Source organism: Egretta garzetta, unplaced genomic scaffold (genome assembly GCF_000687185.1).
Source record: "Egretta garzetta isolate BGI_Z169 unplaced genomic scaffold, ASM68718v1 scaffold257, whole genome shotgun sequence".
Lineage (NCBI taxonomy): Eukaryota > Metazoa > Chordata > Aves > Pelecaniformes > Ardeidae > Egretta > Egretta garzetta.
Window position 1 is genome coordinate 337,281 of NW_009260344.1, and position 14,136 is coordinate 351,416.

Below are 14,136 nucleotides of genomic sequence, written 5' to 3' on the forward strand. Positions count from 1 at the left end.
ATCCCTATCCTCAATCAATATTTTAAAAAGAGGGCAAGTCCGTTTTGGTAAAAAGTTGAATTTTTCGGTTTGTGCTAAACATAACAAAAGTAGCTACTTTATTTTCTGTGCTTGTTTTGATGTTCATTTCTAGAAATCAAGTTTATGTAGTACTTAAATTCTAATTTATTACACCATTGAATTAAGAATGAGAATTGACAGGTTAATAAGTATTCGATGTCCAGGCACAGCATTAGATTTTCATGTAATTACATTGATAATATTTTATGTATTTTAATTACAAAGAATAATAGACCTCAAAAGTGTCTTTTTCACTATTTTACACTTTGAAATATGTAAAAATTAGTCAGATTTTCTAGGAAATTCAAGTTAAAAATTACATAAGCACAGTGGGGATTTTTTGGTCTCAATTATCCTAGAAAAGAAAAAGTGTTAAATAAACTTTGCCACACATCTTTGTACTAATTTGAATTTGCTAACTAATTTTGAACATTTGTGGCAAAAGAGACCAGCTGTTGGCTATGTAACTACAAGCTTTGTAAAAAATATAGAGCCATGTGCAAATAAAGAAAATCTGAAACCTGTGCTGAAAAACTATCCATAGTAAAGCATTGTGAATAAAAAAAGAAGAAACCATGAATATGAATTTAAAAAATACTGAGACCAGTCTATAAGGAAGCAGGTTATAGGACTAACAGTCCCAAGTATTCTGAAGTCCTATATTTTCAGAACGCTGTAGTCACTACTGACTACACAATTATTACTGTTTAAAAAAAGAAATTGTATGGGAATACTATGGATTAATTAAAAGCATTTTGTAGAAACTCATTTGCAGAATTGATATGTGCATTGGTATAATGAGCTTCAAGGAAAATTTTAAATAGTAGTAGTTATCTATACCCTGCAGCCATTTTTAGATTCTCTGAATCCTCATTATCTGAAAACTAAGAACTGATGTTAACTCTTCCACTTAATATTTTTGTGTGTTTGCTGCCTTTGTCTTGTTTTTAATATTTTTCATTTTCATAGACGCATTGTTTACATATTGGAACAAGGCTACAAAATCTGAACTCATGGACTTTTTCACGATTACAGAGTAAGATTTTTATTGAGCTTGTCATAAAATCGTATGTTAAGAACATGAGTGTTGCTATAAGTGTGTATATACAGTTTTATTTATTTGTTTGAAAAAATAATACCATCTTGGTCTGTTTAGAAGTCCTTAACTTGATGCACACAATTGCATGTCTGTCTAATTCCATTGTAGTTTCTGGAGTTAGGCTATACCGAAGTGATCTCAGGAAGTTCCTAAACAGCGAGTAGTGCTCAGAATATTGCTATGCTCATGGAAGAGGAACCAACTGTCTTGTTACCTGCCTGCATTAAAATGCATCTTGTAACATGAACTGCTGAAATGACATGGTTGCATGTCAGAATTGGTTGAATCGCTTAACTTCAGAAACAAAGGGATATGAACTGTCCCCCCTCGCATTCCTCTTGCGTCTTCTGCCATTCTGTAAGGGAAAAGATACAGGGTGAATCCAGTATTTGTTATCAATGGCTACACTCCATCCCTGTGCACACTTAGTGTGTGTGTTTGTTCATGGGAAATTACTGAAACATTAATAAAAAGCAAAGAAGGCGCTGTTTGCTTTCAGTGCTGTGCCACAGAAGCCTTTCTGCTTGCCTTGCTTGTTTCACTGGACTGCTTTCTTGTGTTTCTGTAGTAGAGGCTCAATGTTAATTGTGTTATGGAATGTGCTACCCATGGTCTGGTTTAGGAATGTATTTTCACCATTTGGCCCTTCTACCTTGTCACTGTTAGGCTCACACTAGCTGTTTTGATTCAGAGTGTTGGGACAGGTGTGTTCTGGAGGCAGCCTTATGTGCCTTTTGCTATTAATCCCAATTTGCACAAAACAACAACCAGCTGGGACTGGTTTCAGAAAAGCCATGTTTACCTTTTCTTGGCTTGGGCACTGGAAGGGGATTTTAAGAAGTATTTTGACATAAGAGTTTAAACAAAAATAATAGTTGAATAATTCCGATGTACATAAATCTAGAAGAGTTTTGTTTAAAGTGTTGCTTCTCTGACTTATGTGTTCTCTGCAGAGTATGCTTACATCAGTTCCAGTACATGGGCAAACGATACATAGCCAGGTACTGTGTGGGATTTAAATTTCTGTGTCTTGTCCACTAAAAATAATAGTGTGTACTATATGCCTTGAATCTCTATTACAAATAAATTGCATGAGTGGAAGAGTTATTGTGAAATGATACATAACAGTCTGAAGTAAGTAACTGGTTACTATATTAACAAATCTGTATCCTGTCTGAAAGTCTGGTATCTGTTTAAGAATGATGTCTGTGTGTTGTGTTTATTATCAATTATTTTAAAATCCACTCGTTAAATGCTACCTTTTACAGCATTTTTTTCCTTGAAATAGTGTCTTTGGGGAAGAAATTTTATGATTTGCTTTGCTTATTCACTTGGCCATAAAACCATGTCCGTTTAAATGTTTTAGAAATTTTATATATAGTGGTTTTACTGAAAGGTGAGTAGCGAACATACCAATGCTGCTGTTTTTCAATTTGACGTCTGAAGTACCGTTAGATACCTGTACATTCCCATTGAAGGCTGCTTAGGAGAAAGTCTGTGAGAGTCGGGAACATGTACTAAATTATTTGAATATCTCTGCATTAATGTGGGTTTTAATGCAAAGTAGTTTTTTAATAGAGTAAAATATAGCAACTTGTTTAGGCCTTACACTGTGGTTGACATGGTAGTACTGTTATAATTAAACTTGTGGCATTGAAATACTGGCCCTCTTGAGCGCAGTGAGAAAGTTGTTGCATGCTTTGGGTGGTAAAACATTCTAACTAAAATGTTAGCTTCTTTGGTTTTAATTTAGATTTAACAGTATGTTAATCTCTTTCTACAAACAATGAACTTGATTATCTCCTTGGAGACTCTTCAGAAAAAAAAATCTCATCTCTGTTCACATACCCTAAAGAAATCAAAGCCCTAAATAAATCTGGCTTTCTTAAGGTTTTGATTGTAACCTTCGTGTTAAAATGTACTTCAAACTCTGGATTTACAGGAGTCTGTAATTCTCAGGCTTTTTGTAAAAATTCTTCAAACTAATTTGTTTGACTAGTTTGTAGAGAAGACTACCACACTTCCTTTTTGTTTACTGATCACCTAGTCTGTGTATGGCATGTTAATGCTAAAAATGTTAAGCTATAGAAATCATCTGGTGTTCTGCAGAGATACTGAATTTTCCCAGTAAATGTAACTTTCTAGTCTTTCACGTATACCCTGAAGTATATCACAATCAATGCACGTACTCTTAAAATACACAAATGACGGTGAATGAACGGGAACAGGGAATTCTGTAATTCAAGCACTGGTTTTCATTTTTCATCAGCTCTGGTGGTGGTACACAATAGGAAGTTAGCCTGTACTGATTGCTAACACAGATCACTTTTCTGTTTTCTTCACTTGATTGCTGCAAGTTTAACAAAGTATATGGCTCTTCTCCCTTCCTGCTTGGGTAAGATGTCCATGATGATACCTCAGTTAATTCTTGCTCTCCTGTTGCATGTATGCTTTCTAATTTTACCACTGTGTGTCCTTCTAACTTTTTTCTAAAACTTTTACAATCAAAATAGAGGACTTGGTTTTGGGTTCTGAATATTTTCAGAATATTTACATTCTCAAATATTTATGTTTTCAAAAGCTCTGAAGTAAATCTAGCACTTCAAGAGCAACTGCTTGTATGCTTTTGCTTTCATGCTTTGAGGTTTTAAGAAAGAGTTTGCTGTGATGCTTTTTTTTAAGCTACCTATTTTTGTTTTATAAATAAAATAGTAAATAGGTGGCATAATAATTCTTTCTTATAAAACTTCTTGTGCTTAACTAACACTTCCTGTCTTGCGGCAGTTTGACATGTCTAACTTTTGCTTCTATCCCATTTCACCCATCTTGCAGGAACCAGGAGGGGTTGGGATCCATAGTTCATGATCGAAAATCTCAGACATTGCCTGTTTCCCGTAACAGAACAGGAATGATGCATGCCAGATTGCAGCAGCTGAGCAGCCTGGATAACTCTCTCACTTTTAACCACAGTAAGTCTCATGACATGATAACATTCATCATCCTCAACCAGTACCACAACACCAGAGTCAGGTCCCAGAGCCACACCAGTGCATTTCGATGACTTTTATTGTTCTAGGTCAAATGAATAGCTGGAATTGGTTGATTTTCTGTTCCCTGCCTTATGATAGAACAATCAATGCTGGCTGATGCCATAACATGGAGCATGGTTAACTACAGCGTATTTTAAAATTGTATTTTTTTTTTTTTTAATTACATGCACTTGAATTTGTGCTGCATGCAGTTACAAAATTGACTTATTTTTTCTATTTGCTTTACTAAGCTTCATTTTTTTTCCCCATTTGGTCTTATAAATGGACTAAAAGTAAAAATACACACTCTGACCATATCTCCATGTTTTGACATCCCCTAAGGAGAAATAAGCTTCTTAGAATTTCTACAGAGATTGTGAAGCCCATGATTTGGTTTGTCTGGAAGTGAAAAGGCGTCCAATAATGAAGTGATTTTTCTGTTTTCAGTGTGAGAAAGATATCAAGTATTCTTGGAATTTCTGTAGACAATGGTAAGATTTAATCAGGTTGAAGTCAGCTTGTGTAAGACTGCTGTCTTGAAAACTAAATCTGCTTGTGGCCTATCTTTTTAAACATGCTGCTCTTAAATTGCAAAATATACTCTGTGTAAAATATTCTGAAGCACCATTTTTCAAATTTCAGCTTCAAAAAAACAACAGAACTGGTTGACTAATCCAGTAAAATACAACACTGGTACTGAAAAGAATTGTGTGCAGTAAAGCAATTATTTGAGTTAACTGTATGTTCACTGTGTTCATCCTTTTATTTCCCAAAGCATATCTAACTGTCCCTTAAAATCTTTTAGCTCATTATCTGTAATATAAAGCAACAGTTAGCCTAATTGCACAAGACTTACCACATAGTCTAGTGGAAAACTGAAAAAAAAAATCCCACCAAACGTCTGTTTACAGATGCATTCTCATGCTTGTTTAAATATGAAAAATGCAATTCTTTGATTTTAAAAATGTCAGAAAACTATATAGCTGTGCAAATTAATTTTTTTTCCCTTGTAATCAGTCTGCTACTGCTGTATCATAATAATTACTAGTTTTTTTGATACACAAAAGAAAGAGCTTTTACACTATATGACTAGACATTCAGCAAGGTAAAATACTTTGTAGATAAAGACTGATTTAAAAAGGAAAAAAATCTCTGGGAAATAAATAACATGGCTGTTTCTGGGCCCTGTGCAGAGATTTCATGCTTCCCGAACTTGGCAAAGTTTACTGGTTTTTAGGAAACAGTGAGCTGAAAGATTTTAACAAATGCATGCTTATGTAAAAATAAGCTTTCTGTTCTTTTCCATCTGAAAGATATTATGAAGGAAGGTGTCTCATTCAGATAACTGCATAAAGTGATAATAGTTTTTTTTAATGTCGGGCATTTAATGAATATCGAGATATTATACTTTGTGTTGACCAAGGTTTTACAAAGTGAAAATAGATTGCTGTAGAAGCTATGTCAAATGTGAAATTGATTTTTATATCTTCGCTCTTTTTATTAACTAACTTTTATTTTTGTTTAGTTGTCAGTCTGCTTGTATTGTATATCCAAAGTAGTTTTCAGAACTTGAATAAATCTTGTAGGTATCCTGTATGGAATACATACCGGAAGGATGTATCTGGTGGAAATAGTTGCTTTAGTTGTTTCTAAAAACATGATCTTTTGGAAAGGCGGTTGTCTATAAATGTAAATTATAAACTTAATTTCTCCCTTTCCAATAATTTAAGCAAGGAATAGAACTGAAGTAATGGTATAAGTGGTATTTCACATCTCTGAGGAATTTCAGTATAGTTTTGTGCTTAAGTATGAAAGAAATTAGGCCCAATGTTCAAATTTCAAAAGCAGCTCAATACAAACTACAAGAATGTAGATTTATGTGTGTTGTTGGAGCTGGAGGAGAGGAGGACGCTCAGTAGAATAGTGAGATGCAAATGCACTGAAATACAAGAGATATACCCTGATCTGTAATGGCAGTATATGATCACTGTCAAGCTTGTGGTCATTAGAGATTGTCCCATTTTCAGTGTTCTTAGATGGTTTTAAATCCAGTTACTCTGCAGTAGTGTAAATGTATGGGTGCTTGTTCATGTGCTTGTCTAGGCAGATGCCCATATTATATATGGCAATTGTAGTTCCATAGTTTCTTTTTAAGTGACCTGTGAAAAATAGAATCCTGTATGTTAGTTACATATGAAGAATACAATATTAGCTTCTCTAAAATAATAACAAATTGAAACAAGCATTTTAACATGCATATGGAAAAATCACTGCTAAATCAGTCTTTTAACTCAACTTAATTGAGTGTTCCTTTAAGTTTACATCCTGCCCAAAACTTCTGTCTGTAGTATTAATGTGGAGTAATCAATTGATGACTGACCTATTTATTTGTTTGTTCTGAATTACTTATCTGAAGAACAGAATTTGAACTGTTTGGAATCCTGTCTATTGACTAGAGTTTTTACTTAGTATTTATAATAAGCCTTGCACCTTTCTTCTTATCTGGAAGAGCAAACAAATTATTTCTTCGAAGAATATTTCCCCTGTCCTCAATGCAGTTCTCAAAATAGTTGTTATCTCTTGGTACCTTCAACAATACCGAAACCACGGGCTAACATGGTTTTCTGGTCACCCAAAGGTGATTGCTATGAAAAAGGATTTTTCTTTTAATTTCTTTTAATTTGGCAAATGGCTGTTGTGTTAAAACTTGCTTCCAAATGCCAGTTACTCCTTTCCGTCATTACAGAGGTCAAGGATGTAGTTGGATTGAAACCACAAAGAAAATACATGGGAGGAGGAAGAGGTGGAGGCAGAGAGAATGCAAAAGATTATAGTAAAGAGAGTATAAATCCAAAGAAACTGGGGATTATGGGTATGCTTGCATAGTTCAGCCAGGGAAGCAAGAAGGTGCGGAAAGAAGTGGCCAGGTGTCATTATAAAAGTATATATCACTTCTCTTCTTTTCTTGGTCTCAACAAGTTTGTCATGCTTGTCACTGATTCAGTGATGCTAAGTTCACTGTAAATCTAACATATAAACATGATCCAGACCAAATCTTTATAAAGCATCCAGGGCACATTTGTCAATCTGATTCTTAAAGATCAACATTAGGGAACATAAACAACCAGTGCTGAAGCAGGGAATTTTTTAAAAACTATTTAAATACAGTATGGAGCTAGAAGTGATAAAATATTTTGATTAAATAGGGAGTTATTGCATGGTATCGCTACAGAGCAGAATGAATTACTTGGGTCTTCAGCTGCATAAAAGTACTTGATTGTATTCCTTCAACTCTTAGTGTTTTGCATTTTTATAATGGTTGACTTATGATTGACTTTGAGATGATTATAACATTGCTATATTACCAATACATATTCTCAGCTGTAGCTCCATCCTACTGCAGAACTTATTTTAAGAATATATGTGTGTATATATACTACTGTGTACATTTATATATATATGTGTGTATACATATATATGAAACATCATTTATTGTTTTAATTGTTGTTTAATGCTTCTATTGTTGACATTTGTACTTAATATATTTTATGATCATGTGCAGATTATGTTAAAATAATTATATGCACATATTTGAAGAATATTTAAATGCATATGAATTATTTTTCTTTATTGATTACTAACTTCTGTCAGGCTTTTTACTTGTTAATCCTTTCCTAGTTCAGCAAGTCTTTTGGAAATAAGAAACAGTTAAATGGGTATATCCAGCACTTACACTTCATTTGGAATTTCTGTAGGCTATGGCCATTCAGATGCAGATGTTCTTCACCAGTCTTTACTTGAAGCAAATGTTGCCACTGAAGTCTGCCTTACAATTCTGGATACTCTGTCATTATTCACAATGGCTTTTAAGGTTTGTTCTTGACTTGGTGTTAACATCTCCTATAATTAACTTCCAGAAAAAATATTTTTAAGAAATATTTTTTAAATTATATTTTATAGCCTAGTAATATAGCATTGTGGTTTTAGCATTTCTAGCATTGTATCTCATTACTGTGTCATGTAAAAGCTGATTACATCTTGCAGCAAAGTGCTTTGGCTTCAGTTACACATTGCACACAGACTCCTTATTGATCAGCAGTAATCTGTGGGAAAAGCTCCTTCCTCATCCTAATTTCCTAAAAATATTTGTGGAAACTTTGGTGTCTACCTTATATTAGTGGTAAAGCTGTTTTTTAAAGGCCATGTGAGGTGAAAAACCTATTGTTTGGCAAACCCATAATTTATAATTGGACACTATCAGACTTCTATATAGAACTCGGCTGCTTCTTCTATTAACTCACTCATTAATTAACAGTAACTTGTGTGTATTCATTTTCTGTAACTTTATTTCAGTTTGTCCACTAGTAAGACTTCTTTTTAGTTCTATCAGTTACTGTAGCTCTCCTGTGGAATCTTTTTATAGCGTGCCCACTTGCATACCCCTCCTGTCTGGTTTTTTGAGCTTTTCATTAAGGGTGAAGCTATAAAAAGGAGAGATGATAGCTCTAGCTTGTTTCTTCCCTAATTAGAGCAGTGTATCCAGATACTTGCTTGAAGATGAAAACGTAGTGTCTTATCTTTAATCTAGTTATGAAAACATGAACTTATTTATGAGATGCCTTTTACTAGTAATTTAATTAGAGTTTAGAACCAGTTCTGTCCGCAGACTTCATGACAGAATTGAAAATGAAGATACCTAGCTTTAAAGATTTAAAGAAGAATGAACACTAATCTTTTTGTAATCAGCAGCCCATCACACTTGGAATGAAAGTCCTTCAAGGTTATCTGTATACAGTGTGTTAAGAAAGTAGGTAAGAGTATACCAGAATAGTCTACAAGATCCAAACAAAACACATTGGAGAATCAGGACCTTCTATTCAATCAGTTGCACTAAAATACATAAAATCATAGAATCACAGAATGGTTTGAGTTGGAAGGGACCTTCAAAAATCATCTAGTCCAAGCCCCCCAGCCATGAGCAGAGACATCTTTCACTAGATCAGATTGCTCAAAGCCCTGTCCAACCTGACCTTGAACACTTCCAATGATTGGGCATCCACAACTTCTCTGGGCAACCTGGTCCAGTGCCTAACCACCCTCATTGTAAAAAAAATCCTCCTTATGTCCATTCTGAGCCTACCCTCTTTCAGTTTAAAACTGTTGCCCCTTGTCCTATCACTACAGGCCTTAATAAAAAGTCTCTTCATCTTTTGTGTAAGTACCCTTTATATATTGAAAGGCTGCAATGAGATCTCCTGGGAACCCTCTGTTCTCCAGGCTGAACAACTCCAACTCTCTCAGCCTTTCTTCACAGGAGAAATGTTCTAGCTCCCTGACAGTTTTCGTAGCTCTCCTGTGGACCTGCTCCAACAGGTCCATGTTTTTCATGTAATGGGGACCACAGAGCTGGACACAGTACACCAGGTGGGGACTCATAAGAGCAGAGCAGAGGAGGAGAATCGCCTCCCTCAACCTGCTGGTTTCTTGTTATGCAGTCCAGGATACAGTTGGCTTTCTGGGCTGCAAGCACACATTGCTGGTTCATGTCCAATTTTTCATCCACCAGTATCCCCAAGTCCTTCTCCACAGGGCTGCTCTCAATCCATTCATCCCTCAGTCTACATTGATACTGGAGGTTGCCTCAACCCAGGTGCAGGACCTTACACTTGGTCTTGTTGAACTTAATGAAGTTCATTCGCATGGGCCTATTTCTCAAGCCTGTCAAGGTCCCTCTGGTTGGCATGCTACAGGGAAGCCTCTAGCAAATCAACTGCACCACTCAGCTTGGTATTGTCTGGAAACTTGCTGAGGGTGCACTTGATCCCACTGTCTATGTCATTGATGAAAATATTTAATAGTACTGGTCCCAGTACAGACCCTTGAGGGACACCACTTGTTTATGGTTTCCACTTGGACATCGAGCCATTGAGTGTAACTGTTTGGACGCAAGCACCCAGCCCATTCCTTAGCCTTCTAACAGTGCATCTGTCAAACCCATATGTTTCTAATTTAGTGGCAAGAATGTTGTGGGGAACTGTATCAAAAGCCTTACAGAAATCCAGGTAGACAACATCCATAGCTCTTCCCCTGTCCACTGGTGCAGTCACTCCATCATAGGCCATCCATCAGTAATACCAATCTGCTTCTTTTGGGAATAATTAGCATATTATATAGAAGGCCAGACAGCTTTTTTTTTTCCCTCAAGATCATTCTTTCAGTAGTGGGGATTCAGATCTCTGCTATCTGTTACAGCAGGGAAATCACAAGTTATATCTGCTTCTTGGTAGAATTTTGACTGATCCTGTGGGAACTACTACTGTCCTAGGTGGTTGTAGTGAACTAGGTAACTCTGATATTGGGACATCTGAAGAAAGGATATTATATCAATTTCCTCATAAGGATAGGGGTTCATAAGACAACATTTCATTATTTTGCTCTAAGTCTGGAAGTAGTAATCCTTACTACCTTTTAGAACTTGCAATTAAGTGTTTACGTTTGGGTCATCTACAGTGATCTGTATACTGGTGAAGAGAGAAAACTTTTTCCTATGACCAAATAGGCTGGCTGGCTTATATCCAACCATTTGTGTATAGCTTTCTCTAAAACGTCCTGCCTGTGGCTTCACTGCATAGCATTTCATACAATCATAGAATCATCTAGGTTGGAAAAAACCTTTAAAATCATCAAGTCCAACCGTTAACCTAACCCTGCCATCCCACCACTAAACAATGTCCCTAAGCACCTCATCTATCCTTCTTTTAAATACCTCCAGGGATGGGGATTCGACCACCTCCCTGGGCAGCCCATTCCAGAGCCTGACAACCCTTTCGGTGAAGAAATTTCTCCTAATGTCTAACCTAAACCTGCCCTCGCACAATTTCAGACCATTCCCCCTCGTCCTATCGTCCGTAACCAGGGAGAAGAGGCCGACCCCCACCTTGCTACAGCCTCCTTTCAGGGAGTTGTAGAGGGCGATCAGGTCTCCCCTCAGCCTCCTCTTCTCCAGACTAAACAACCCCAGTTCCCTCAGCCGCTCCTCGTAGGACTTGTGCTCCAGACCCCTCACCAGCTTGGTTGCTCTCCTCTGGACGTGTTCCAGCAACGCAACATCTTTCTTGTAGTGAGGGGCCCAAAACTGAACACAGTATTCAAGATGCGGCCTCACCAGCACCGAGTACAGGGGGATGATCACTTCCCTACTCCTGCTGGCCACACTATTCCTGATACAAGCCAGGATGCCGTTGGCCTTCTTGGCCACCTGGGCACACTGCTGGCTCATATTCAGCCAGCTGTCAACCAGTACCCCCAGGTCCTTTTCCACCAGGCAGCTTTCCAATCACTCTTTGCTAAACCTGTAGCGCTGCATGGGGTTGTTGTCACCCAAGTGCAGGACCCAGCACTTGGCCTTGTTGAACATCAACAGAGATCTTTGGTCTCCTGCAAGCATTTGTATCCATCCACAAAGCTTGAAACCACACTGAGTTCTTCTCATCTGCAAGTCACATTTTCAGAATGGCTTTTAATGGAGGACTGCCTCCTTCAATTTTTTAATATTGAGGAATGCCCGAAATGCTTAGGGCTATGCTGAAATTCCTTAGCCTGAAGAATTTCTTCGGTGTCTCCATTAATAGAAAAGGAGATATCTGCAGGTAGACATTTTTCCCATGTTTGAGAGAGCTTATGGCATGCTACAAGAGCCCATGTCTATACTGGGCCTCAAGAATCTTTTAAAAAACCCAATTTGTTAAACTAAATTCTTTGAGTTAATATTACCTTAAAACTTACTTGAGATAGTAATGGAGCTGCCTTGCAGCATACCGTTTGGATACCTGTATATAGTAACGACAAAGATGACCGGAATGTGCACAGCAGAGTTGCAGAAGGTGCAAGACCTACTAGAATCAAGTTGGAGGGTCAGTGGAGTCAGAGGGAGCAATACTTAACATGGTCCTCTCAATTCTGGGCTCTCTGGGCTGGATTGAGCGGTCCCTGAATTGATTAACCTAGTCTGGTGTTTTGTAAGAGGAGAGACCTTGTGGTTTCATCCTAGAGTCCCATAGGAACCTAGTGCATATGCGCAGTGGACAAAGGGAGAAAACAGGTCCCCAGAGCAAAACGGAAGCAATATGAACTGTTAAAAGTAGATGCACAGCCAGTACCTGTGCTAGAGAAATTGGAGGAGACCAGATTTTTAAAAAGAGTTTCGATGGAAGGCAGCTGCTGGGTGATACAGAAATCGAGAGTAACCCTGTATATTGCATGCCTCAGAATGAGCTTTGGAATATTGATGCAGGTGAAACTCTGAAAAGTAACTAATATCTTCATTCAGCCTTTTCAGTTTCAGTTCTAGGATAGTAGTGGAAGATGGTGAGTAGGTGAGCATTTGATTTGGGGGGAGTTTTTTTGAGAGCTTTGTAGTAGGAGATACTGCTATGAGAAAATTCCACTGTCTGAGCTGTTAAAGCCAGTGTAACCAGAGTGTGTTAATACTTCAAGTGTGCCTCTCAAAGAACTGTTAATAGTAATTGATTCATTAACAGCTGTTAAAAACAATTCTGTGTTCTGTAAGTCTATTCAGAAGCCAAAACTTTCTTTATAAGCGAGATTAATGAAGTGTTAGATACCTAATTAATATTCAGATGTGTTTTTATTGTTGAACATCTTGGTAATACTATGCAGGCTCTATTTTTTTTTTTTTATTTCCTGCTTTTGAATGATCTATGTATGTTCTTAGAATAGTATAAATGTATCACTGTACAAAACTCCTAAATTCTCACTATCAATTTAAAGAATCAACTACTGACTGATCACGGGCACAATCCACTGATGAAGAAGGTATTTGATGTATACCTCTGCTTCCTTCAAAAGAATCAGTCTGAAACAGCATTGAAAAATGTCTTCATTGCTTTAAGGGCGCTTATTTATAAGGTAAGAAGTTTAAAAATAATTAGTCTTCAAGTACTTATCCAGTTTTTTAACAATATGCTATATAACAATTTAAGAACTAAAATCCCCAATTAAATTTGGTGAATAAGGACTGATCTGATCCCAACAGTGTGGAATATTCGTCCTTTGAATTGATGTCAAAATCATTTTGTGTCATGAACGACCATAACTGTCCATTTTTTCCACAGTTTGGGAAAATTAATTTGTTTGTATTTTTCTTGATGTGTTTATTTTATCAGGAGCTGAAGCTAGTTTTAATGAGTATCTTCTTTCTTTTCTACTTTTTCCTCAGTTTCCTTCTACATTTTATGAAGGTAGAGCCGATATGTGTTCTGCACTGTGCTATGAAATTCTGAAGTATTGTAATTCCAAACTGAGTTCAATTCGTACTGAAGCTTCATATTTACTGTACTTCATAATGAGAAATAATTTTGATTACACAGGGAAGAAGTCTTTTGTTAGGACACATCTGCAAGTTAGTACACTTTCTTTATTTTTACTTTTTGTTTTTTAAATAGTGTATTTGTAGATGCACACTGTGCAAAAGCCCTCTCAGATAAAGCCATAAAAGAAATTATTTTGTGTTCAAGCAAGGCTGATACTATTCTAAGAGTAACAATATGGCAATAAAACTGTGTTCATTAGGAAAGGAAATACCTAGAAACAATCGGATGGCCCTGTGTTTTATAGGAAATAATTTTTATTTGTCAGTAGCAAATGTTCTCTTTTGTAGGTGTTCTTTTGACTGTTAAGTGGCATACCTTGTTGCGTCTGGGGAAGAAAAGAATGCAGCAAGAAGCACCTAAACATTTCAAATAAAACAAGTGCTTAGAAAATTGTGTGTTCTGATGAAGCTGGGAACAATAGTTTACTACTTTTATGACCTCTGGCTAGTTTACCTAGCAGTCAGTCTTTAGCCCTGAGGATGCATGTGCGTTAAATTTATGCAAGCCTGTTTTTTCTTCCCTATGTTATTGTACAAGTAACTTTGAAAACAAAATC

At 36.6% G+C, this 14,136-nt stretch overlaps 1 protein-coding gene across 1 annotated transcript in view; it reads left to right on the forward strand.

Moving 5' to 3' along the window:
* Positions 1-14,136, forward strand: part of DOCK9 (dedicator of cytokinesis 9) — a 107,847-nt gene that overhangs the window by 72,006 nt on the left and 21,705 nt on the right. The window contains exons 36-41 of the mRNA XM_035898113.1: positions 1,030-1,096; positions 2,113-2,160; positions 3,992-4,128; positions 7,944-8,059; positions 12,979-13,116; positions 13,427-13,609. Coding sequence (XP_035754006.1) covers positions 1,030-1,096; positions 2,113-2,160; positions 3,992-4,128; positions 7,944-8,059; positions 12,979-13,116; positions 13,427-13,609 — 689 coding nt within the window. The remainder of the gene's footprint in view (positions 1-1,029; positions 1,097-2,112; positions 2,161-3,991; positions 4,129-7,943; positions 8,060-12,978; positions 13,117-13,426; positions 13,610-14,136) is intronic.